At 39.2% G+C, this 27,231-nt stretch overlaps 1 protein-coding gene and 1 long non-coding RNA gene across 4 annotated transcripts in view; one reads left to right on the forward strand and one right to left on the reverse strand.

Annotated features, from left to right (window-relative positions):
* PLOD2 (procollagen-lysine,2-oxoglutarate 5-dioxygenase 2) overlaps nucleotides 1–2,129 on the reverse strand; it is an 82,310-nt gene extending 80,181 nt beyond the window's left edge. Inside the window, exon 1 of one of the 2 annotated variants that reach the window (XM_070753370.1) lies at nucleotides 1,408–2,129. In XM_070753370.1, the coding sequence (XP_070609471.1) occupies nucleotides 1,408–1,528 (121 nt within the window). In that variant the 5' untranslated portion in view covers nucleotides 1,529–2,129. The remainder of the gene's footprint in view (nucleotides 1–1,407) is intronic. The other variant, XM_070753369.1, reaches the window with a different exon arrangement.
* Nucleotides 2,130–2,139: 10 nt separating this feature from the next.
* On the forward strand, nucleotides 2,140–25,061 carry LOC139168059 (uncharacterized). Of its 2 annotated transcripts, XR_011559223.1 has the most exons (5): nucleotides 2,140–2,267; nucleotides 9,834–9,885; nucleotides 14,403–14,491; nucleotides 16,760–16,809; nucleotides 23,716–25,061. It is a non-coding gene; the product is annotated as an uncharacterized lncRNA (long non-coding RNA). The 2 variants fall into 2 exon arrangements; XR_011559224.1 differs by lacking the exon at nucleotides 9,834–9,885.
* The last annotated feature ends 2,170 nt before the right edge of the window (nucleotides 25,062–27,231 follow it).

Consider the following 27,231-nt stretch of genomic DNA (forward strand, 5'->3'; position numbering starts at 1 on the left):
TTACCAAATGAAATGATGCCAAGAAAACAGCATTTCCTTTTTTGACTAAGAAAAAGAAAATATTTCTCTCTTAGGTTTAAACTGGGTTTCTACATTTTGCTACTTGGGTTCTGAAATTGGAATCCTCAGAGTGAAAAGAAATTCTTCATGACAGCCATTTAAGTGCATTTGATAAGTTACAACCTCCCCCTCCCCACTCCCTACCTAGCTGCTGGTGTTTAAATTACTCTCAATAAACAATGTATGGGAATCTACAGATTCCATGTTAAGACTTTGAATGACATCTCTTTCAAAAACAATGGCTTCTACTTCCCTTAATTTTGTTTCTAAGACACCCTTGTAACTTTGAAGGCTTTAAAAACAACTATAAATCTTTCTGACAGAACATAGTTAAAAATCTGACGCTCTTGAAATAAACTTTATGAAAGAAAGTTGCATTTGTACATCTCTATTTCTTTTAAATTTTCCTCCGAGACACAATTTCCATTTTTAAAAATCCTCAAAATATTCTTCGATAGGGAAGATGTGACCTGCAGTTAATATTGGAAAGGCGCTTTCATTAACATCTCTTTTTAATCAATACCATCTTTATCCTGAATATATGGATTTAGAAACCACAGGCTTTAACAAGTAACACTTGTTTCAGTTTATATCTAGGTGAGCATTTACCAATTATTTAGGTTCTATATAAATGGAGAAGCAAGAAGAAAGGGGTGTGTGTGAAATAGGAATGATGAAATCCTGGATCATCATTATAAGGGACCAGATTGGCCACAGGACTTTGGTCTCTTGAACACAAGGAGGAAAAACACTTCGAAACTGCTTCTTTGACAAAACCAGAAAGTATAAGTTTATATATTATTTTTAAATGTTTGTTGTTGTTAATTTTGTGATGTTTATATTTTTGTATTATATTGTCTTTTTTGTTTGATATATGTAAAGAAGAAATTTAATAAAAAACATTTTTTTAAAAAACCCAGAAATTAAACTCCATACAAAGGTGCAAAGCCAGACCTTTTAAGATCAACTTTGGCAACATCTGGGATTCCCCACCCAGCCACCTCTCAAAGGGACTTCAGCTTCTCATCCATTTATCCACTGTTGGACTTATCTCGTTCAAAGAGAGGCAAGCATTTCTTAGGGAACAAAACGAAGTTCCACGTCCCAGAAATTAATCATCCTGTCATAAATCTGTCTGACAATGTGCCTAGGGTAGGGCAGGAACAATCTCCCCTTCTGTAGCACGCATATAAATAATAATAATAATAATAATAATAATAATAATAATAATAATAATAATAATAATAATAATAACAACAACAACAACAACAACAACAACAATAATTTGTATACCGCCCCTCTCCGAGAACTCGGCGGAGGCCTTAGAACTAGAACAAGGTTAGTTACCTGCAGGAAGGGGCGACTGATAGGATTCCTGCTCAGAGACTTGGACCGGAGGGAAGAACTGGACGGCTAAACCCAAGACGAGAGCGAGGGATCCAGCGGTCCCCATCGCCATGTTCAGCATTCCGGCAAAGCAAAAATCAGCGGCTGGGTCTCTCTCAGCTTTTGATTCGCTGGTTGGCTCAAAGGGGATCCTTTCGACCGCTTTTCCTTTTAATGCCAAGCCCGGGAGGCTGCCATTCCAAACTCCCGAAAGGAAATGGTTTCTGGGTGGAAAAGTTTCCCTGAGGGAGAGGAAGTAGGACTTGGGAAATTCCTCGGGTTTCCTTAGAAAAGAGTTGGGGGAAAGGAGGACCCTCTCCGAGGAAGAAGCAGGTCAAAACGCACGGATGGAGCGACCGCCGCTACCTTCCGCTGCTCTTCCCTTCGGTCCTGAGGCGGCAGGCAAAGGGCACGCGGGAGGCTCGCTGGAGCTTTTATACGCCAGGCGGGAGTGGGAGGGGAGCGGCAAGCAGGGAGACCTGAGGGAAGCGAAATCGGAGCTCCCGGAGAAGCAGCTGCGAGATGCAGCCATTGGCTCGCGGCGAGGAGCGTCTCTTTTTCTTGTATTCGGCCTCTTTCCCCCCTCTCTCCCCCCATTTATTTTATCTTTTATTTTATTTTATTTTTGCACTTCACAGAGCCGGTGCGAAGGGAACATCCAGCGCGCTTAAATGAGCATGTGTGAAATATGTGCACATGCTCAGTAGAGACGTGAAGCCGTCGCCCGGACTCTAAATGCTGGCTTGAGGAAAATCGAGCCCCTTTGCTTATTCCAGCGGCTTTTCCCCCCAACCGCGTACAATTGCGGGAGGGAAAATGAGGTTTGTTGGGACTCTTGACGTGGGCAGCCGTGGGGTGATACAATCTATTTTTTTTCTGGTTTTGTTACTTTTTAGCAGCTTGGTTACCTCTGTGATACAAAAAAGTGCAATAAGGCAGAATGATAGCGTTTCTCACCCTTAGCAACTTTAAGAAGGTTCTCACAAAGAGAGAGTCGACCTATGCTCCAAAGCACTTGAGCGTAGAACAAGAAGCAATGGGTGGAAACTAAACCAGGACAGAAGTAGCTTAGAACTAAGGAGAAATTTCATGAAAGAACAATTAATCAGTGGAACAACTTGCCACCAGAAATTATGAATGCTCCAACACTAAGGTTTTAAGATGTTGGATAACCATTTGTCTGAAGAAGGACTGCAAAGTGTAGGTTTTCCTGCCTAAGCAGGGGATTGGACTAGAAGACCTCCAAGGTACTTTCCCACTCGTTGTTGTTGTTGTTGTTGTTGCTGATATTAATATTAATATTATTTTTAATATTAATATTATTTTAATATTAATATTATTTTAATATTATTTTTAATATTAATATTATTTTAATATTATTTTTAATATTATTTTTAATATTATTTTTAATATTATTTTTAATATTATTTTTAATATTAGTATTTGAATGGACTTCGACGCTCAGAATTTGCTTTCTTCTCTTTGTTAGACTAGACCTGCCTAGTTCTCCCAACCATTCTTCATACAGTTTAGCCTTCAAACCCTTTGTCATCTTTTTCTTCTTTAGTTTTCCTAAATGCCTCAGCATCTTTTTTGTATCGTGGTGACCAGAGAACTGGACGTAATATTCCAAGTGTGGTCTCGGCCAGAAAAGTTGTTGTGGCACCAAAGTAATATTTTCCATAGCACAAGTAGAAGCTGTTTGACTGCTTCCCTCATTACATTTCATGCCAGTCTCTGTCGATAATTCCACTGCCCTGGCATAATCCAGAGTGGCAGCCACAGTTAGGTTGGGTCTTGCCAGGAGCCGGCGCCAAAGGCAGATGCCCTGTATGCTGTATGCTCACAGTCCCTCACACCCTCATCACCTGAGCCCCTGCGTTATATTATTTATGTATGGTATGAGTGTGTTGTATGGTTTTTAAATAATGGGTTTTAGACTTCTTTTAATGTATTAGATTTGTTACATTGTTATTTATTTATTTATTTATTTAATTAATTTAATTTATTTGTTTATTTGTTTGTTTGTTTATTTATTTATTTATTTGATTTGATTTGTATGCCGCCCCTCTCCGCGCTAACAACAGTGATAAAAAGCAGCATATAACAATCCAATACTAAACAACTAAAAAACCCCTTATTATAAAACCAAACATATATACAAACATACCATGCGTAAATTGTAAGACCTTGGGGAAAAGAATATTTCAGTTCCCCCATGCCTGACGGCAGAGGTGGGTTTTAAGAAGCTTACGAAAGGCAAGGAGGGTGGGGGCAATTCTAATCTCTGGGGGGAGTTGGTTCCAAAGGGCCGGGGCCGCCACAGAGAACGCTCTTCCCCTGGGTCCCACCAAACGACATTGTTTAGTTGACGGGACCCGGAGAAGGCCCACTCTGTGGGACCTAACTGGTCGCTGGGATTCGTGCAGCAGAAGGCGGTCCCTGAGATAATCTGGTCCAGTGCCATGAAGGGCTTTATAGGTCATAACCTATATTGTTGTTGTTGGGAGCCGCCCTAAGTCTTCGGAGAGGAGCAGCATACAAATCTAATAAATAATATATAATAATAATAATGCCACAGATTAGCTGGTCGAGCAGGATGTCATTCATGTCCCTCAATTCGCAGTATCCTGCAGCTTTGTGGAGAGCTGCAGTGTACTGACCTTTCGTCTCACTCTCTTGCTGCAATCGCTGCCGGAATTCCTAGCGGTGGACAACTTTAGAGAGAGTGAGAGCATAGTTAGTTTTTAACATCGCCTGCAGGACCAACGGTGTGTACCAGGGTTGGGTCTCACAGTAACTCCGCGTTGTCAAACATCTCGTGGCCACAGTGACGGAGGAACAGAGCTGGTTTTTTTATATATGTCAGACCTAATTCCAGGAAGCATTCAAATTATCTCATATGCAAGTCCCACTTCTCTTTAGCTGGGTTGAACGGCACCGCTGGGTGAAAGGTTGACATTTTTGTTGAGACATCAATGGCTCCTCTGGAAGATTGCCTTGCTGTTTGCAGTGCTTATGTCTTCATTCTCCTGGTCCCAAGCCCTCGTAGCCACTTTTAGATTGTGGGAATGACTACAGGAGACTGACTTTAAAATAACTTTACTTGGCAACTGCTCAAGAGAAGCAGCAACTTGTAGTCTGACAGCTAACCCTTTTATAGAGAGCTGTCGGACACAACAATCAATAGCGTTTGAGCATTCTCCTACTCAAATGCTAGACGTGGGTTGAAACCATGTATAACTGTCAGTGAATAAAACTTCCTTCCAACCCTGAGATTTATTTTTTCATTTTTAAAAATTGAATCCTATACTAAAAAATACAAATGAAAATGAAAATTGTAGGGAAATGAAGAAGGAAATTGGGGGAGAAGAAGTGTGAAATAGCACGAAAGGAGAAAAAATATTAACTTCCAATATTTTTCAGCATAGTAGAATAACAATAGTTATAACGATAGCTTAAGCTTCAATTTTTTGCTTTTACCATTTCTATGATAAAAGACTTATCAGCAAATAAGTCTGAAAGTCAGACTTAAATTTTTCTGTCCTGAGCACAAAGTCTAGAAGTCGTTTCCAAATAGAAACAAAGCTGATTCTTTGATTAAAGGAATTGATTTAACCATCTTTGCAAGCTCCACCAGTTTTTCCATTCATTATTCCATTATAGGGGAATTGCTGTATCTTTGCATTTTTGTGCATAAAGAATTCTTGCTGCAGCCAGCATATACAAATAATAAAATTCCAGATCATTTTTAAGTTCCTTGCCCAGCGCTCCTAAAACAAAAGTTTCTGGTTTCAGTTTTAAATTCATCTTAAGAATCTTCTGTATTAAAATACTCTTCTTCTTTTTTTTTTTTTGGAGAAATGGTGAAATAGTAGCGCGGACAGATTGCTCTTACCTGCTGCTACTGGTTTGCTGGGCGTGCAAATATGGGGATTGTGCCCAACGTGATTTTGCTTCTCCACATGCCTGTGAGGAAATGTGTAGGCATGTGAGATTTCAGTGATTTTTTTTTTGCTTCCGCACATGCGCAGAAGCAAAAAATTGCCAAAATCTCACGCGCGAGAGCATCTCTTCATGAGATTTTGTGCAGGAAGCAAAAAAATCCCAAAATTAAAGAAAAAAGATGGCAGCACCTGAAGAATCTGCACCAGAACGGTTGCTTGCAAATTGTGAAATCTGGCAGTTACTATTGGTGTGCAGTCACCTTCTGCACCATTAGCAACCCACTTATAATGTGGTATGTAATCGCAGGTATTTCCTTTTTTTTCCTTTTAAAACAAAGTAAAATTGGTAAGAGTTCTACCAATTTCTTCTTCAAACTGAATATTACAAATAGGAGTAAAAATGTGGTTTTATCTTTATTTTTACTCATCCTCCAGTGGTTACATCAGATGGGAATGTATCAAGTATGGAAAGGGGGAGGGAGGTCAACAGAAGACCACTCACACTAAACAATGGGAACCACATCCATGACAAGGAAAGTGGGTGGTGTCTCATTTTAGGCATGGGTGGAAGAAATAAAGAAGCAAGGGATTTCTTTTGGACAGAACCCCAGAACATCACTGCAGCCAAAGTGGTGAAGAAATTGCGGTCTGTAAAAGATTATTTAAGTAAATGACTGCGTTCAGTTTGTGAATAAGAGTCTGCAGAATAGTCTCTTGTCTTTCTTCCCGAGAATCACTCCCAAAAGGGTAGCATTGAAATGGATGGTGTCATGAGAACTTTGTGGGTTCATGGCACAAAATCCAACTGACAAACACAAAATGTTTCTTGTTGCTTCCTTGTTTGTTTGTTGTCTTCCTCTTATAGCACAGCAAGCAAATTAAGCACTTCGGTTGATTTCCAGGCTTGGAAAATAACTCAGGCGCTGACATTCCTTTCCTGAACTTCTTGATAAACAGGCCTGATTTATGTGAATTAAACCAAGTGTTTGAAAGTTAACTCTCTGTCTACTGGAAGAGGAAGGAAAGAAGGAATGAAAGAAGGAAGGAAGGATACAGAAATAAAAGAGAGAGAGAAAAAGAGGAAGGAAGGAAAGAAAGAAAAGAGGAAAGAAAGAAAGAAAGAAAGAAAGAAAGAATTTGATTTGCAAAGGAATGAAGAGGTGAGATGTAGGAACAGTTCACCACCTTTATTTCTCCTTAGTTGAAAGTAATACAAACTGCTGACAGGCTCCAGGGAAGCCAATTTTAAAGGCTTCCCTGAAGCTTGCTGGCCACTGACAGCAGTTTATTTCTCCTGCTGCTTGATCAACCAATCAGCAGAGGTCATGCAAATCCATACTCTGTACAGAAGTATGTAACACCCCTCCGCTCTTAGTTTGTGCAAAGTCCAAATTGGAATCCAACATAGGTCATCTAGTCCTGTAAGAATGCAGCCTGCTTGACAGTCCCATTGAGCCTGCACAATTCAGTCCTCAGGAGTCCTTAATGGGTGTGGTCATGCCTGTTACTGCTCCTCCATCTGTCCTTGGAATGATCTGGAACTGGTCATCAGGGATGGCAGCTGAAGACTCAGCGCCATTCCTCTCCAGTCCCCGGTGATCTTGCTGGACTCGTCCGCCAACTGGTATGGACTCACACTCCTCCAGGGTTGAGAACAGGTCCGGTTGGTTACTTGTAGGCAGGCTCAGCTTCTGTTGCCTTCGTTTTGGTTGCTCACATTGTACGGCCTTCAGGGCAAAGACTCTCATTGGTCTTGTCTTGCTGGCGGAGTATCTGACTTTTGGGCTGTCTCCAATTGGCAAAACCAGGAATCTCCCAGTCTATTTCTTAGCTGGTCAATATGTCTCTGCCACACTCGTCCATCATCAAGCTTGACTTTGGACAGGTGATATCTATCATGGTGGCCTTCACCCATTTAGCTTCTGTGAATTTCTGTGTGACCACTAGCTTGCCCATGGTTAGTCCAGTTTGGTCTACAGGAGCCTAGGGGTGTCTCTGAGTGATAATTCGGGTTCAGCCTGTCCAGTTGGTACCTCAGTTTCCATCCTAGCAGCATTTCTGTGGGGCTTCTGTTAGATGCTGTGCAGGACATGATATCCTGGGCCAGTAGGAACTGGTTGATCCGTTCTTGCAATTCCTGGGGCCCATTCTGATTAAAGTCTCTTTAGTCATTCTCACCATTCTCTCCGCTTGACTATTGCTAGCAGGACTGAATGGCATTCACAAGTATTAGAAGTGTCTGGCCTGCCATAGGTCCTGCAAAATCAATGTGGCCCCTTGACCATGATGCTTTTGTCATCTCCCATTCCAATGGTGTGGTACAGGGTGGAGTCAGCCTGTACTCTTGGTATGACAGGCATGGTGCCACCCACTCAATAATATCCTGATCCAGTTTTGATCATTATAGGTAGCTTCTTGCCAATGCTTTCATTCACACTATTTTCCTAAGGCTCCTGGGTAATACAACTCACTCACCCCACTGTAAACACCCCTTCAGCACTGATAGTTCCATCTGTTTGTTTTTAAATGGTTTAAATTCTTCCCCTTCCTCTTCCTGTGGCCATCCCCTTAACACCCAGTTCATTATTTTGAACAATACCTTGTCTCCTGCCATATGTTCTGTCTTCGGGACCGCCTTCTGCCACATGAATGCCAGCGACCGATTAGGTCTCACAGAGTTGGCTTTCCCTGGGTCACATCGACAAAACAATGTTGTCTGGCGGGACCCAGGGGAAGAGCCTTCTCTGTGGTGGCCACGGCCCTCTGGAATCAACTCCCCCCGGAGATCAGGACTGCCCCCACTCTCCTTGCCTTTCACAAACTACTGAAAACCCACCAGAAATTATGAATGCTCCAACACTATAAGATTTTAAGATGTTGGATAACCATTTGTCTGAAGAAGGACTGCAAAGTGTAGGGTTTGCTGCCTAAGCAGGGGATTGGACTAGAAGACCTCCAAGGTACTTTCCAACTCGTTGTTGTTGTTGTTGTTGTTATTATTATTATTATTATTATTATTATTATTATTATTATGTCAGTACAACACAGCAACACAGACCACCCCCACCCTCCTTGCCTTTCACAAACTACTGAAAACCCACCTATGCCGCCAGGCTTGGGGGACCTAATTGACCCTTAGCTATTTCATTTTATGTATGCTTTGTTTGGATAGTATGACTGTTTTTATAATGGATTTTTATAATTGTTTTTAATATTAGATTTGTGCTTTGTATTTTGTTGTGAGCTGCTCTGAGTCTTCGGAGAGGGGCAGCATACAAGTCTAATTAATAATAATAATAATAATAATAATAATAATAATAATAATAATAATAATAATAATAGCAACTTAGGGCATCTGCATGTCCGATGCTCTTCCCTAGGCAGTGGGTCAGCTTGTAGCTGTATCTAGACAGGAAGATGAACCAGCAAGTCAATCTGGGTACTGTGGTATTTGATGGTTGTCTGCGAGTAGAAGTTTATTTATTTATTTATTTTATTTTATTTTATTTTATTGAATTTTATTTTATTGAATTTATATGCCCCCCCTCAATTCCTGTTGAGCACCACTGGAAAGTCCACTAATAATCTGTCCAATTTATCCCTCCCTTTCTCCCTTTTTCCTTCACACAAATTTACATTGTTTAAGTAAAGAGCATTTTAGAGTGAAAAGCAGTTGCAGTGCAAAGGTCTTTACTATTCTATATTTGAGTAAATTGTTATGAAGCTGGTTCTTGTTAAGCATCTCAAAATTCTTATCTTCAACATGCTCTTAAATAACTCCTCCAAAATTGAATGTGCTCAACTTCCTGGGAAGTATGCTTAGTTTTGAATAAGGAATGGCTAAGTCAGCTCTACTATTATCTCAACCTATGATTCTGAAGAAATTTGTAGATTCTATAATAGGGACTTAGACCACCAAAGTAGCCCACAGGAGACTAACAGTTTATATTAATCTGGATGATTATGTGTTCTACCACTGTGAACCATATATTCTTCATGGTAGGTGGAGCTAGTCTCCAAGGATGGGAGGGGATGACCTTGTTCTCTAGCCCTATACACATTCTTGAGTGGCAGGAGGGACTCTAGTGAAAACCCATTTCTATCTAGATTTCATTGCTTGCAAATTTGAAGAAATTGCTCTTCTTGCAATTAACTTAAAATTGACACATGGAGCAAAGGCTTTCATCTTAAGATAGGTTCACTTAAGAACATTTACAAAGAAAAGATTTGTATCACATCATATACCTTGTAGCCACTGAAGTATTGAATGATGGAAAAAATGATGTGTGCAGGGGTCACTGGGGAAGTATTACCCTAAATCAAATTTCAGTCCATTCAATTTTCTTCCATTTCCCTCTTGCAATAAAACTTGCTTTTAATAGCCATTTTCTCCTATCTTAAAAGGTATCAGCAAAAGGTAGTATCTTTTTTCCTTTTTAGAAAATAGCTTTTGTGCAGTGCCTAGTTTCATTGTGGGAAATGAAAAGATAAGGTGAGATATATATTCTTTATCATTTATTTGGATTTATTGTTTATTGTTACTACTGATTTTAAGAGGAGTCGGCAGGAAGTATAGACATAAATAATATTTTGTTTTATTTTATTCATATTTTTTTTTGAATTTTTATAGCTGTCCAACAAAACCAAGTGAATACGGATGGCTTACAATTCTAAAATTATAAAAAAAATTAATAGTATTAAAAGCATCCAGAAAATAAATACCATATTTTTCGCTCCATAACACGCACCTGACCAAAAGATGCACTTCTGTTTTCAGCCTCCACACACTCTATTTTCGGCCTCTGCATGTCCCGTTTTTTGCCTCCATGAATCCCATTTTTGGCCTCTTGTGTCCCATTTTCAGCTCCATGTGCCCCATTTTTTACCTCTGTGCATCCCATTTTTGGCCTCCATGCATTCTGTTTTTGGCCTCCAGGTGGCCAATCCTCATGGAGGCCAAAAACATATTTATTTATTTATTTTATTATTTATTTTGTCCAATACAAATTGAAAGTTAAGGAGAATAAAAACGTGTAGTAGTAAATATCAGGGAAGAGATAGAAGAATAGATATGAGAATAGAATACATCAATGAAGAGTAGAGGAAGGACATATGGATGGGAGAAAAGATGTATAAAATATAGGAGAGACAATTGGACAGGGGACGGAAGGCACACCAGTGCACTTATGCTCGCCCCTTACTGACCTCTAAGGAATCTGGAGAAGTCAACCGTGGAAAGTCTAAGGGAAAAATGTTGGGGGTTGAGGGTTGACACCACGGAGTCTGGTAATGAGTTCCACGCTTCAACAACTCGATTGCTAAAGTCATATTTTTTACAGTCAAGCTTGGAGCGGTTGATATTAAGTTTGAACCTGTTGCGTGCTCTTGTGTTATTGCGGTTGAAGCTGAAGTAGTTGTTGACAGGCAGGATGTTGCAGCATATGATCTTGTGGGCAATACTTAGATCATGTTTAAGGTGTCATAGTTCTAAGCTTTCTAGACCCAGGATTCTAAGTCTAGTTTTGTAGGGTATTCTGTTTCGAGTGGTGGAGAGAAGGGCTCTTCTGGTGAAGTATCATTGGACCTTTTCTAGGGTGTTGATGTCTGAAATTCAGTGTGGGTTCCAGACAGGTGAGCTGTATTCGAGGATAGGTCTGGCGAAAGTTTTGTAAGCTCTGGTGAGTAGTGTGAGATTGCCGGAGCAGAAGCTACATAGGATCAGGTTGACAATTTTAGAAGCCTTTTTGGCGATATTGTTGCAGTGGGCTTTGGCACTTAGGTCATTTGACATTAGTATTCCAAGGTCTTTTACTGCGCGGGGGTTGTTTGTCAGATTTTGTTTATTTAGTTTATATACAAGATTTGTATACAGAGGCTAAAAACAGAGCACATGGAGGCAAAAAATGAGGTGGACAGAGGCCTAAAATGCAGAATGCGGAGGCCAAAAACCTCTGAAGGGTGAGGACACACACACACATTTCCACCCACTTTTGGGACACAAAAAAATATTGTCTTCTATAGCAAAAAATACTATAAATGAAATAGCATCTGTGATGATTAATCAACTAACAGGGACCATTAACATATTCTAAGCCTGAGGCCCAGGTACACAGCCAGGTTTTTAAAGCCTTGCAAAACACCAATAGAGTTGGGGTCATTCAAAATTCTGAGGTGAGAAAATGCAAGAAGGCAGGAACTACAGCAGAAAAGGCCCATCTTCTAGTTATCACCACTTGATATCCTGTGACTTACAGTATCTGAAATGTGGCCAGTAAGTTGGATCAAGAAACCTATGTTGTAGAGTGAGCACTGAAAAATAGAAAATCCAGAAGAAGTTCAGAGGATGTATTATCTGGAGCCTCCTTAATTCTGGCAACACCTGTGTGTGTACCATTGAGAACTCTATATTATAGTTACTATAATTATAGTTAGTGGCAATAGAAAAGAAATAAGACAGCGAAATCCCCATTTGATTAAAGAAGAAAATATACAGGAAACCAAAGAAGTTTATTTGCATAGGAAGGATAATTTAAAATACTATTTTAAGTAACAGATGACTCATTCTCACTAGAAAAATCTGTTTCAAATGCAAAATGGCCTGTTTCCCAAAGTATTTTGGGGTTCCCAATGTGAAATATGCTGTAAACAAGACTGAAACACATGTTTCGGTGAACCATGTGACTTCATATCTGAAACAGCTGTTTCTTACTTTACATGATTCTAATTACTAATAATATAATTTAATTTAATAAGTGCACATCCAAATTTGCTGTAGCATCGGGGAAAAGTTTCAAAGATAAGCAGAGGCCATCGTAGGAGAAGAAGATGCCAACTTTATTCCATGAGCAAATGCATCAAAAGTTTCCAGCAATCCTTCAACCCCATAATTCTTCTTCCCAGATAGCTTTCTTATAGGAACGTTATCTCTATGCAACTTTTACTATGTACATGCACAGTTTACATGATGTGGTCATTCATGCACACAGAACAATAAGCATTCATGATGTTACAAAATGCAAGGGCAAATCTAGAAATATTTTGGCAGTAAGCCTTGAGGTGTCAGAAAATGCACTCCTATTACATTTTGTTACAAGCTAGAATTTCCCCAGGCCAGAATTGCAAAGCCTAGAGTTCAAAACTCATGCTAACTTATGCTAACTTATGCTAACAGCATAAAGTGACAAAGCATCCCTATGTGACTAGGAACACATCCGGGCTTGCCCAACAATGTGACCTCAGACCTACACAAGGAATAATACAATTTGCTTCCATGATTTTTATGGGTTCTGAAATAACAGAGAAAGATCACTCTTATGTAACACCTGTGAAAGTTATTCAAAATGGTACCAAACAAATAAAATTAATAAAATTAATAGAGCTCAGTAAAATGATTGCGGAAGCATATTCATTTCCCCTCACTGGAATTAGAAAGGTGTCAGGCCAAAGCCATCATTTTGAATTAGATCAAAACATTTAAATATGTTAAAGGGGTAATAAGGTTCAGGAGAGAAGTGTTTTTAATAGGAAAGTAAACACAAGAGGTTAGTTGGGGGAAAGATTAGAAGTAACCTGAGAAAATAATATTTTACTGAAAGAGTAGTAGATGCTTGGAACAAACTTCCAGCAGACGTGGTTGGTAAATCCACAGTAACTGAAATTAAACATGCCTGGGATAAACATATATCCATCCTAAGATAATATACAAGAAATAGTATAAGGGCAGACTAGATGGACCATGAGGTCTTTTTCTGCTGTCAATCTTCTATGTTTCTGAGTGAATACTGATGTTAAATCAGTAGAAATATAAAGAGAAACATAGAACTACAGGAAAGCATGTCTTCTGAAGTCACACTACCTCATTTTAGTGCTATGAAAATTATTTGAACAGATGGAGAATCTAACATATCTGGGAGAAGTCAATAGGTCTGTGGTGTCTGAAGTGAATCATTCTTTACTCATGTCTACAGTGGCGTTTATAAAATGAAAGGGATCATTGTTTTCTTTTTTTATTCCATCTCAATTTTTCTTCATTTACTTCTCCTTTTTTTTAACAATACCATGTCTGAGTCCAATGGAACTTTAGGATATATAACAATATGTGGCCTTAATGTTCTAAAGTTGATTTAATAACCTTTGGTGTTGTACTTTAAATACAGGTTGAGGGTGACAAGGTGGGAGGCATTGAAAAATAAAAGAAAAATAGCAGGGGAGATGAGAGTTTGGATATTTGTTTGAATGACAATTTAGCTCAGTTAAAAATATTTTGTTCTGGGGAAACAAAAAACAATGTACATATATTTTAAGTAAATATTAATTAATTAATTAATCAACAACAATAAAAAATTAAACTGATAAGAGTAGTTTTATTTTTCCTAGATTCATTAGGACATAAGGAATTCTTCTTGAACATTATTCAAAAATATTTAATTATGGTAGTTTATTTTTTTTCAAATTGATTGTAACAAATATTAAAAGTATCTGGAATGTATGATATTCTCAATTCCAAACTCAAGACTAAAAATCCAAAGCCATATCAGAAAGAAATAGATTTAAGAGAAGAATTATATAGTTTATAATTGTATAGTTTAGTAAAACAGGAGCTTTGTACAGGATCCTGAAATCTTAATATCTTAATATTATGTTCTTCAAATATCTAGCTTCAAACATGTCAGGCTTAGTTGGAAGCCACAATATAGAAAACTCTGATTATACCTTTGATAAACCTGAACATTAAGTATTGAGATTACAGCCTCCATAAAATGAAGTGCTAGACTGCTCATTTTAAAACTCAATTATAAGCTACTAACATAATTGTAACCTTGTTGTCTAGAAATAGATTCATGTTTGTTAGATTCTTTTGATTCTAAACTTCAATTAATCTCTTCCATTATGCTTAGGGATATTGGTATAAATTATCATTTATTGGAAGAATGTCTAAAATAATATATAGAGTGCATTCAGAATCTTTTATAGCACACTGCTGACTTTAAGTGCTTATGTTTCCTGCAGAAATGTAATCTTCAAACCATGATACAACCTAGGAGTTAACGTGGATTTCACTATTTAAATGAAAGCTGAAACTGAAGGATCATTATTTGGTATTTTCCATTTAATATTTGATTGTGTATTTTGGCAGTACACTTTTAGAAACAGTTGGCTCACTGATTAGTAGCCAAATTAAGTCCAAACTGCTCCAATTCAAAGACTCTACCAGCAAAGCTTCTTTAACTCATGGAATTCCAACTATAATTGATAGGGATCAAAAGATGAATGATATTGATTAGCAATCACATCAAGAATTCAACTGAAATACCGTTATGGCATAATCATCAGTCCTGAAATTTCATGGACGGATTTTATTTCTTCACTGTTTTTTAGAACTAACATCATATAATCCTGAGAAGACAACATGATTTTTTCTCCTAGTTTCAAAAACAGTTAAGACTATTCTTTTGACTAAAATGAACTTCACCCAGTGCAGTCTCTAACTTCTTCTGGACTTGATCTACATTCTAATAAGAGGAAAATATGATGGGGATAGCTATATATCTTGTTGTTATTATTGTAACTGTGTACTCTTATTACATTGTTGAATGTTTTGAGGAAAACAACATCCATTTGGAATTTTAAAAGTTTAAAAATTGTTGGGACAAACTGTATGGAAAGCACTGTTAGGAGTTATTGGCATGACAAAAAAGCAATAGATCTGAAATTATAGAAAATACTTCTAGCTGGGGGTTTAGATTTGGCAGTGATTTGCTCTCGGAGTTTGACATTTAGCTCCTGAATGTTTTATAGCCTAGGCTGGTAATAAAATTTTTGGGAGCTAAATGGCAAGACATTACAAATTTGGCAAACCACTGCTGAAAAGCAAAATATTATTTATTTTCCTGATTAAATCAGTTTGGGGGTGTTTATTATCCTATGAAGAAAAAAAAGAAATTCTTCAGTCTGTGACATTTTTTTAAAAAGTCTTTCTGTTTTGCAAAACTGTACTGGGACCATTTCATTGTTCCTAACAGGAATGCCAGGGGTTAACCAAAATGCCAAGTTGGATACTCCACAGATTCATATGTTTTAACTTGGCTGACAGTTTAGGAAACATCTTAGTGTTGTAGATTTCTGCTGAATGACATATATCTGTATTCTTTCCTTTATTAATGAAAGTAAAAGCCATTCCAAAACATGAATGCAAATTGGACTCCCTGTCTTGACCATTCTAGGAAATTTATAACATTCTTCTATCCCATAGAGCTGACAATGTCATGGCTCATGTTTATAACTACCTTAAATTTACAAGGATGTACTGTATGTATTTTAATTTATCTTTAATTTTTACATTTTCTTTAAAAAAATATTCAGTTATTTACATTTAAAAGCAAAAAAGACACATATACAAAAAATAGACAATATAATACAATACCATACAACTACACTACATAACTTCTATGGTTATAATAAAACAACTCATATCAATAGTAAATTCATGCTTATGTAATCTTCTCCATTAACATATTTATATAATCTTTTTCATTAACATTTAATTATTATCCATTGATATAATTATTCCATTTTAACATAGCTAAGAATCATCATATTTACACTACGTTAATTATTTACTGATTTATTTTGCCTTCTCTTTTTAAGTCAATCATATAATTTGTTCCAAATTTCATAATATTCTGAATCCTCCTTTTCATTTAAATCCACCATCATTTTGTCTAATTCAGCACAGTCAAGAGTTTTCTAATTATTATATTTTCAGTTGGTGTGCCCCTTTCTTTCCAACGTTGCAGGAAGCTGATTCTAGCTGCATTAAATATATGTGATACAATGTAATAATATTTTTTTTCTCCATTTTAGGTCCAGTATTCCCAGAAGAAATGTTTCCAGTTTCATAATTATTTTCTGTCCTATAATTTCCTCTAACCACTTCCAAATTTTGTACCAGAATTTCTTTATAATGGGGCAGGTCTCTTTAATTTTTACATTCATTTTTCTAAATGGCATTTTGCTTTGCTGGAAAAAAATATCTAGCTTCCGCTGGCAAATTACAGTTTGCTTAAACTTCCAAGGGCCTATAGTAGTCATTAGCATCTTCTTGCCTATTAAATTTGGTATATATACCGGTAGTTGTTTACAATAGCAAAGCTAAATATGGTCTTCCTTACTGTACTTACTCTATATTCAAAACACACTACCTGAATGGTAGCTGCGCTAAACTCTAAAAGATTAGTTGGATTTATTTTAGGAACTTGTGTTAAACCAGTTCCTGTGATTTGTATACCTTGGTTAGAATTTAGCAAAGCCTATTCACTGAATTCAGCAACATATTTATTCTGTTTCTCTCTTTTTTTTCCGTAAAGATGGCTTTTGAAAACCTGTCAAGATGTATGGAAAAGTTGCAAAAAAAAAGGTGGGGGTTTTATCAGAGATATCTATGCACATGCTATCATTCTGGCTTAGTTCTTACATTGAATTGTCATAGTATAAACAAGATCAGTGTTACGAAGTTTCATGAACAATAACATTGCATAAAAATGTCTGAGAAATATTATATCGCTAATAATATTCATAACATAGAAACATAGAAGTCTGACTGCAGAAAAAGACCTCATGGTCCATCTAGTCTACCCTTATACTATTTTCTGTATTTTATCTTAGGATGGATATATGTTTATCCCAGGCATGTTTAAAGTCAGTTACTGTGGATTTATCTACCACGTCTGCTGGAAGTTTGTTCCAAGGATCTACTTATCTTTCAGTAAAATAATATTTTCTCATGTTGCTTTTGATCTTTCCCCCAACTAAACAAAAATAAATGCATAAATTATTATGGCTACTATATGAAGGCAAATTTTTAAGGGCAGATTGAGATAGTTTGAGAAGGCTTTAATCTGTTAAAATTAATATTTTAATAATTTGCAACCCATTTGCAGTCAACCTTGGAAACTTGCAGAATTATTTGTAAATATACATTGTGTGCTGTCACCGAAATATTCGCTAACCAACATTTTAATCACTTTGTCTACCTTTATTTCAAACAGTTTGACTTGCTTGCTTGGAGCAGAAATTATTTCATAGCTCAGAAGGAAAAATGGTGTTTTACAAATCTATGATTTTCAGCCCAGCTTCCAGCGGTTCAGATGGAGCTCTTGTATTTCCACTCTTCTACACAATCAGGCATATGATATCTGAACTAGAATAGCCTCTTTCATACAACCAAATCAATATCTTATTTAAAAGCTTCTGCTACTGGCAGCCAGGGGCAGATGTAAATTTCAGTTATAAATCAGTTAGCTTCCTCCTTTTATAAATAATAGTAATAAATCCAGAAAAAGAGCTTATTATAAATTATTCAATGTACCATTATGAGTTTAGTCAGACATTACTAAAGTAGGCTAAAATACTTGCCTTACTTTTGAAGTGAAATGTACAACAAAAGACATTTCCCCAATTATTTTGGAAGAAAAGATGGTTCAACATTTTTTCAATTTCCCACTATCACTTCATTATTATTATTGTTGTTGTTGTTGTTGTTGTTGTTATTATTTGGATTTATATGCCACAATGGTAAGATTACTTTGCGTTTTCTATCCAAAGGCTCTCCTACTTCTAATATCTCTTAGGTGCTGCTGTATACAGGGCCGCCGATAGACGGGTACTATAGGGAGCGCGCTACCGGGCCCCGGGCAAATTGGGGCCCGCAGTCAGCGGCTCCTTGCACTGAGCTCCCGCTCGCAGCTGTCCCCTGGCTCCTGCTCGATGCCATGGTTTTCGGCGCTGTCCTGCTGGGCCCCAAAGACGGAAGGCAGGAAGAAGGAGAGCTCCATTCTTCTCGCCTTTTTCCCGCCTTCCGTCTTTGGGGCACAGCAGGACAGCGCCGAAAACCGCAGCATCGAGCAGAAGCCGGGGGACAGCTGTGAGCGGGAGCCCCAGGAGGGAAGTACCGGCAGCGCCCCGCCCAGCTGAAGCTTCACTGGCGTCGGCAGCAAATGTCTTTTGTGGCCCGGTGGGAGGGGGGGCTGCAGCGGCCGCAGGCAGTCGCAGGGAGATGGCGGCGGCGAGAGGGAGCTCCAGCTGGGCTGGGGGTTCGGGGGGGCCATGAACGCCGCCCGGAGCCAATGGCTTCTTTTGGGCTTACTTGAATTCCTGCTGCTGGTAAGCGCGTGCGGGTGGCCGGGTGGGAAGGGCGAGGCGCGAGGGGGAGGCAAGTGGAGAAGCGGAGAGAGAGAGAAGTGGACCAAAAGAAAGAAAAGGGAAAGAGAGGGAGGGAAAGAGAAATGGAGAGGAAGGAAGGAGGGAGGGAGGGGAGGGAGGGAGAGAAGGAAGGAAGGAAGAGAAAGGAGGGTAGAAAGAGAGAGAGGAGAGAGAAAGGAAGAGGAGAGATAGAAAGGAAGAGAGAGAAAGAAAGAGGGATAGAAAGAGAGAGAGTGAGAGATGCTCAGTGAGCCTTTGAAGTTGCCTTTCTTTCTTTCTTTCTTTCTTTCTTTCTTTCTCTTTCTCTCTTTCTCTCTTGCTCTCTTGCTCTTTCATTCTTTTTTCTTTCTCTTTCTTTCTTTCTTTCTTTCTCTTGCTTTCTCTCCTTCCTTCCCTCCTTCCATTTCTTTCATTCCCCCTCTCTATTTTTATTTCTCTTTCATTCTTTCTTTCTCTCTTTCTTGCTTTCTTTCTTGCTCTTTTTCTTTCTCTCTTTTACCTTCCCTTCCTCTATTTCTTCTTTTCTTTCTCTTTCCTACCTTCTTCCCTCCCTCCCTTCCTTCAGTCCTTCCTCTCTTACTCTCCCCTTTCATAAGTTTCCTTGCTTCCTTCCTCTGTTCCTGTCCCTTCCCCCTTTCTTTCTTTCTTTCTTTCTTTCTTTCTTTCCTTCCTTCCTTCCTTCCCTCCCTCCATTTCTTGCTTTCCTTCTCCTTCCTCCCTTGTTTCCTCCCTCATTCCCTTCTTTCACTCCTTCTTCTCTTACTCTCCCCTTTCACACCTTTCCTTGCTTTCTTTGCACCCTTCCTCTGTTCCTGTCCCTTCCCTCTTTCCTTCCTTCCTTCCCACCCTCCGTCCATTCATTCACCCATTCCTCTCTTGATCGCCCCTTTTACCATTCCTTCCTTCCTTCCGATGTGGGCCTGGGCCAGCAGAGTAGTTTGCTTTTGCACCCCGTCTCGAGCTCCCTTGGTGCCAACCCGGCCCTCCCCACTTCAGAGAGAAGGGGGAGAAAGAGAGAGAGAGAAAGAGAAAGAGAGAGATAAAAAGAGAAAGATAGAGGGAGGGAGAGAAAGAGATAGAAAGAGACAAAGAGAGAGGGAGAGAAAGAGAGAGAGAAAGAGAGAAAGGGAGATAAAAGAAAAAAGAGAGAAAGAGAGATAAAAAGAGGAAGAGAAAGAGAGAGGGGGAAAGAGAGAAAGAGAAAGAAAGAAAGAAGGGGAGAGAGGGAGAGAAAGAGGTAGAGAAAGTGAAAGAGAGAGGGAGGGAGAGAAAGAGATAGAAAGAGAAAGAGAGAGGTTGGGAGAGAGAAAAAAGAGAGAAAGATATAAAGAGAAAGAGAGAGAAAGGGAGAGAAAAAGAGAAAAAGAGAGAGAAAGGGAGAGAAAAAGAGAAAAAGAAAGAAAAGTAGAGAGAGAAAGAGAGACAAAAAGAGAGGGAGAGAAAGAGAGAGAGAGAGAGAGATAGAAAAGTAGGTGGGGGGCACACCTATTTTGCCAGCCCTCGGATGGGCCATAGGGATCCAGTGTATGTGGAGGGAGAGGTCCCCAGCTTCTGTTCTGCAGAGGGGAAGCCAAAGCCCCCGCATGGGTTATGCAGAGTGCCAGTGTTTGGGGCAAGGTGGGGGGTGGGGTCTTCCTTAACCCCCATTTCTTTGGTGGGGCTAAGAGGCCTGCCCAGCAGGGCTGATGTGTTGCGGAAGGTCTTGTCGAGGGAGACCAGTGGAGCCCCCCCCCCCGCTCCCATCCCCAGGGAAGGGGGTTCTGGCATCACTGCCACTGGCTTTGGAAAGAAGCCCCCGGCCTCTTCAGGGGTGGAGGGAGGGGTCCATAGCACAGGGCTGGACAATGGCTGAAGACAGTTGACTGCAGCTTTCAGAATTCCTCAGCCAGGAATATGAAGAAGACAGTTTGAAAATTTAAAAGGGAAGGAAGGAAGGAGGGAGGGAGGGAGGGAGGAGGGAGGGAAAAGAAAAAGAAGAGAAAAAGGAAAGAAATAAAAAGAAGAAATAAAGAAAGAGGAAGGAAGGAAGGAAGGAAGGGGAAAAAAACCAAAAGAGAAAAAAGAAAGAAAAAAGGAAGGAAGGAAGTAAGGAAGGAAGGAAGAAAGAAAGGAGGGAGGGAGGGGGGCCCCAGACACTTAGGCTGTATGGGGCCCCAAAATTCCTGATGGCGGCCCTGGCTGTATAATTGGACAGCATTTGGTAAAAATAATGGGTAATATTTTTATTCACTATAGCATTCATTCATTCATTCATTCATTCTTTATCTATCTATCTATCTACCTACCTACCTACCTACCTATCTATCTATCTCTCTATCCATCCATCCATCCATCCATCCATCCATCCATCCATCCATCTATTTATCTATCTATCTATCTATCTATCTATCTATCTATCTATCTATCTATCTATCTATCTATCTATCTATTTAGATTTATATGTCACCCAATCCTGCAGGACTCAGGGCAACTCACAACATTAAAACAATAAAGGGTGTGCATAAGTGCACCAGCGTGCCTTCCGTCCCCTTTCCTTAATGTTCTTTATTTTTACTAGTTGCATATATTTGAATATTATTATTTCTAATACTATTTTTTCAAATTTTTAACTTTTACTATTATCATGTATCTTAATATTATATCTTCACTTGACAAAACAAATAAATATAAATAAAATAAAATTCAAAGTGTTGGTTATGACCTATAAAGCCCTTCATGGCACCGGGCCAGTTTATCTCAGGGACCGCCTTCTGCCGCATGAATCCCAGCGACCAGTTAGGTCCCACAGAGTGGGCCTTCTCCGGGTCCCGTCAACTAAACAATGTCGGTTGGCGGGGCCCAGGGGAAGAGCCTTCTCTGTGGCAGCCCTGACCCTCTGGAACCAACTCCCCCCAGAGATTAGAATAGCCCCCACCCTCCTTGCCTTCCGTAAGCTCCTCAAAACCCACCTCTGCCGTCAGGCATGGGGGAATTAAGATAATCTTTCCCCCTAGGCTTCTACAATTTATGCATGGTATGTTTGTATATATGATTGGTTTTATAACAAGGGTTTTTAGCTGTTGTAGTATTGGATTTTTACATTCTGTTTTTTGTCACTGTTGTTAGCCGCCCCGAGTCCAGGGAGAGGGGCGGCATACAAATCCAATAAATAAAATAAAATAAAATAAAAAATACAGTAGGAAGTCAATTTTGAGCATTAGTAACAATAAAAACCCCTTAATATAAACCCCTATATAAACAATAAAAACCCTTAATAATTTATAACAATAAAAGCCCTTTAATTCCATAAAAACAATCATACAATCACACATACCAGTTAGAAGATGTTTCAGCCGGAAATAAGCTATTAATTCTCACGACCTGGGGGCTTTTCAGAAGGCCAGTAAAATAGGAGCAATGTGGTAGTTGGTTCTGGAGTAAATATAATACCTTAGTAGATATAATGAGATTGCTATTTTTGGTGTCATTTGGTATATATGAATAGCAATCTATCAGTTCATATAAGATGAACATTTATCACAACAATTATTGTAGTAGCAAAAATACAGTAGACTTTCCAGACTCTCGTTTTTGACTGAAGATGAAAAATTAAATTAAATTAAATTAAATTAAAATAGAAAACACCAGGCAGAAATTATTCTGCCTGGAAAAAAAACCCAGAAAAAATTACACTCTCCAAGCCAACTGTTACATAATGATAATGAGGAAATGCGGAAGGCTAGTTTAGTTTAGTCAAACTGCAGGCAATGCAGCTGTTGATTATATCTCCCAAGACAATTGAATCTGACTTTCCACTGGTTGGGATGGTCTGGATTTAATATAGTAATACCATTCTCTGTTCTACCTATCAGTAAGAACTGCCTTTTATAAGGCATTTTCATTATAGTAGGCATGTTATTCTCATGTGTCCCTGGAATTTGCATATGTTTTATTAATGCATATATAACTAGGGTATGAATTTTATTCTAGGTTTTTGTACTTCTTCCAATTCTGCAATTTTGCAATTCTCTACCTGTTTTACTTAGAAATGAATGTGGGATATAACTGCAGGAAAGAAAGGTGCTATATAGACACACATTAGCTCGAAGGTAACTCACTAATGATCTTGAAGTAAGTACTGTATACAGTCTCATGACACAGCCTAGATCAGGGGTAGGCAAAGTTGGCTCTTCTATGACTTGTGGACTTCAACTCCCAGAATTCCTGAGCCAATCATGCTAGCTCAGGAATTCTGGGAGTTGAAGTCCATATGTCATAGAAAAGCCAACTTTGCCTACCTCTAGCCTAGATCTATGATGACACACCTAAGACACACATGCCACAGGTGGCACGCAGAGCCATATCAGAAGGCAAGTGAGGTGTTGCTCTGTGTTAGCTCCAGTGCGCATGCGCGTGCTGGCCAGTGGATTTTTGGCCTTGAGAAAGGCCATTTCGCCCTCTGGACACTTCAGAGAAGCTTCCCTGAAGTCCCGGAGAGAAAAATAAAATCACCTAATGGACAAACTGGAATTTCGGAAAAACACTTCTCTGGTTTGTCCAATGGGTGATTTTTTTCACCTCCAGGCAGTGGTGGATTCCTACTAGTGCAGTCCAGTGTGCAGTTTTGGTAGGAACCACTGATGATGCAATTTTCGGTGGGTTTTTTCCCGTGATTCCGTGTCGGAAGAAGACCACCTGCTCACCTTCATCTTAATGCTGACCTCTATTCTTTGCCCGAAGCACAGCTGAGACGCTCCCTCCCAGGAGACACCAGAAAAAAAACCACCCAAAATTATATCATCAGTGGTTTCCTATGCAGCGGTTCTCTTAACCACACCGGTAGGAACCCACCACTGTCTCCGGGGCTTCAGAAAGTCCTGTGCGCATGCGTAGGTGGCAGCACGTAGAGGGTGCACATGCGTGGGGAGAAAGTAAGGTTGGGCACATGAACACATGCTAGCACATCCACACATCCTCTTTTGGCACACGAACCAAAAAAGGTAATTAAGTAATTAGCTAGTTCATGTGAAGTTAGATAATTGAAATGGACTAGTTGTTAGCAAACGTTCTCTAACTATATTGAGAAGGGTGGAATGATTAAAACTGACAGATATGGCCATTGTGCTTGACTCTATACTTCCAGACTGGACTACAGAACCCTCTCCATCTCTACAGAAAACCTGCAGAACAAGACATCTTCATTGAACCCACAGGACTACCTGTATAAAGAGGAAGACAAGCAACAATAGAACTAGACTGCATTCCTCATCACTCTTTGAACAATGCAGTCAGGATATGCGAGACTGTTGCATTTTGAGATAAAGTAGTAGACTTACAAAATTGGGAAGACTATTTCCTCTTCTTCCAAAATGAAATAATGGAATTCTGCTTTTTATCTCCTTAAGAATATTGGAAACAAGTTGATGGAAAGGTATGAGAGGAACCTGGAGAATGAAGTGGTGATACAGGAAGCAAAGTCTGTGAGAAGGAAAAAAAACCTCTACTCCCAACACACCAATCACACTTGTGAAGAATCAGCTGATATAACTTCCAGGATGATGAATTATAGTAGATTTTATATACATTGAGGTTGCAGTTGGGTGGTTTTGGAAAAAAGGAATTATCCATTTATTTTTATATGGGTACAACTAATAATAAAAGCCAGTTTGGAATATCATTGAGCTGGAACTGGAAGACCGTGAATTCTAGTTCTGCCTTAGGCACAAAAGTCATTCGAGTGACTTTTGACCAGTCACTCTGTCAGCCTTATGAAGGAAGAAGTGAAAGAAAGTAAAAGAAGGAAGGAAAGAAAGAAGGAAGGAAGGAAAGATAGAAAGAAAGAAAAAGAAAGAAAAAGAAAGAAAGAAAGAAAAAGAGATTAACTTTTTGTAATATATCAAAAGAACAGGAATAAAGGGTCCACTTTATTCTATTTTGCAGCAGTTCTGAGCACCACATTTTAACAAAGATTCCAAAAAATTTCCAAAGATTCAGCAACAGTAAATACAATCAGGTGACTAAAAATTAATAGCTAGGAAAAGATGGTGAAGGATATGAGTATATTTAGTCCTAAGAAAATACAGCCAAGGATGGTGCGGTAGCATTCTTCAAATAATACATTCCACTCAAAAGAAGACTATGACTTGTTCTTTGTCATTACAACATGCAGAACATGAAATAATCAAGTTAAATTACAGAAAAATAGATACTGATTGAATGTTAGAAGTAACTTCCTAACACAAAGAGCACAGCTACAGCAGAAGCAATTGTCCAAAGTTGTGATAGGCTTCCCTTTACTGAATTTGTTCAAGCATGATTTCAGCTGAGGTCTGGAATGTTTTAATTGGCATTCCTGCATTAAGCAAGGAGTTGGAGTCAGGGACCTAAGTAACCCCTTCCAGTTCTGTGGCTCTATGGGAAGTGATAGATTCTACCAAATTTGTTTTGTAGAGAGGATGTATTTACAAAATAGATCTATTTAAAAAAGAAGTAATGTTTATTATGTTCTGTTGGGCTCTCTGGTAGACTTCTCCCAAAAATTCACAGGTACAAATTTCAGACACACACACGTTTGAAAATGCAAATCAATGTTCTTTATAATGAAAATTCATTTAAACTAAGCCCTCTTTTGGTATAGCAAAGAGCACTTGTCTCCAAACAAACTGGTAATTTGTACAAGTCCTTTATCAGTTCTGTGATACTTAGCTTGCAGCTGTGAGGCAATTCACAGTCCTTCTTCTTTCACAAAGTGAAACACTCTTTGCCCTGGTTTAGTTTCAAAGCGGGGAAAAATCAGTACACAAAAGGTCAAAGTCAGTAAAGCAGTCACGAAACACAATGATCAGATAATCCTCCACAATGGCCAAACCCACAGGCTGCTATTTATAGCAGCCTCACTAATTACCACAGCCCTACTCAACCACAGGTGGCCTCATTTTCTTTTATAATAATCTCTCAGTTGTTGTTGCCTATGCATCGCTCTCCGCATGCCTGGCTGTATCATTAACTTGTTCTGAATCCAAGGAGGAGCTAGATAATTGATCTCCCTCTGAGCTGTCTGCCACACTCTCCTCCTCCCTGCCACTCATGTCTTCTTGGTCAGAGGAGCCTTCATCATCAGATTCCACCGGGGGCAAATCAGGCCTGCAGCATGTGGATGTCTCCCCCACATCCACAGTCCTTGGGGCAGGAGCTGGGCCAGAGCTAACCACAACATATTACAATCCTTTCCTATTCAGAAAAAGTCTCATTAAATGCAAAATCATGTTTTTACCATTTGAGCACTTATTGGTATTTCCATCTATCCTGTTTAAAAGGAAGGTAATCCTATTCAGAATTCTGTGAATATTTATGTTCCAAAATATTTTTCTGCACCTAATTTTTAATTGTCAAACATTTCTGAAACACAAACAGTAATACATTCATTTCAACTGCTGTTCATTTTAACGTTTTAAAGTCCTACTTTCAAGAGGTTTCTTTCTTTATTTTTCATTTCTTTCCACACATATTAGCTCACAGCTTTCCTTGGTTTGCCATGGTTTGCTCAGTGGAAAAGATACACAAAGCACAGTAACTCCTTGTTCACTCTGAAGAGGTAGCTACTATTTCTTTCTTCACCTTGGCCAGAAGCAGAAGGGAAATAAAACGAAGTTTATAAAACCAAATATACTAGTTCCTTGAGCTGAAAGAATTATTATTTGGTCAGTTTGAAATTTTACCTCCAAGCAACACAGTGTGTACCTATTTAATATGTCTGCATGTGTTTGAGAGGGAGCTTTATGTTTTTTTTATTTATTATATTTATATGTCACCCAGTTCACTACCCAAAGTAATTCTGGGTGGCTTGCAATGCAATAAAAACATAAATATTAGAACAATTATAAATATAAAAAGAATTCTAAAATTATAAGAATTAAATAATTAGAAACCACTGTCTTGAGCAGAGCAGAGATGGTGCCTTCTGTATCATTGCACCAGGGGTGAAATTCAATTTTTTTACCTACCAGTTCTGTGGGCATGGCTTGGTGGGTGTTCTCTCTGGGTCACTCCAGAAGCCAAGACCAACCCAAAAAGAGAAGCCAGACACACTGGTAAAAGGCAAAGGCAGTTTATAAAATTCAAGAAAAACACAGGTAACAGAAAATGTCCTTACAAACAGGAAAACGCTGTATCTTCAGATATATCCACGAAGACAAAAGTCCATGCAGCAATACAGGATTCTTGCTGCCAAGCCGAGGCTGTAGATAGCAGACCTACACCTCCCACGGGTCTTCCAAACTGCTGGGCCACAAGCCAGGAACAGAGACGTCGAGAACAAAGCAGGACACCGTAACTCCAATTGATAACACTCCACATGGCTTCAAGGGCTTGCCTGCCTTTTAAACCCTGCCAAGGAGGACCACACCCAAGCCCAGCTGTTCCTAATTCAGTGCTGATAATACTTCTTTAATTGCTCCTTTCTTTGATCTGAACGTCTCTGTCGCATGTCAATGACCGCTTGTGCGGCATCACCTAATGACTCCAAACTACTGGCTGGGGAGAGCCCCCCTCCGGGGCTCTCATGCTGTTCTCCTTCGTCCCATTCCTGACTTTCCTCTCCCCCGTCCGACTGTTCAGCCCCCTCCTCTTCGCTGTCCTCCTGCTCCGGGCATGGAGCCAG

The sequence above is a fragment of the Erythrolamprus reginae genome, chromosome 5, assembly GCF_031021105.1.
Source record: "Erythrolamprus reginae isolate rEryReg1 chromosome 5, rEryReg1.hap1, whole genome shotgun sequence".
NCBI lineage: Eukaryota > Metazoa > Chordata > Lepidosauria > Squamata > Dipsadidae > Erythrolamprus > Erythrolamprus reginae.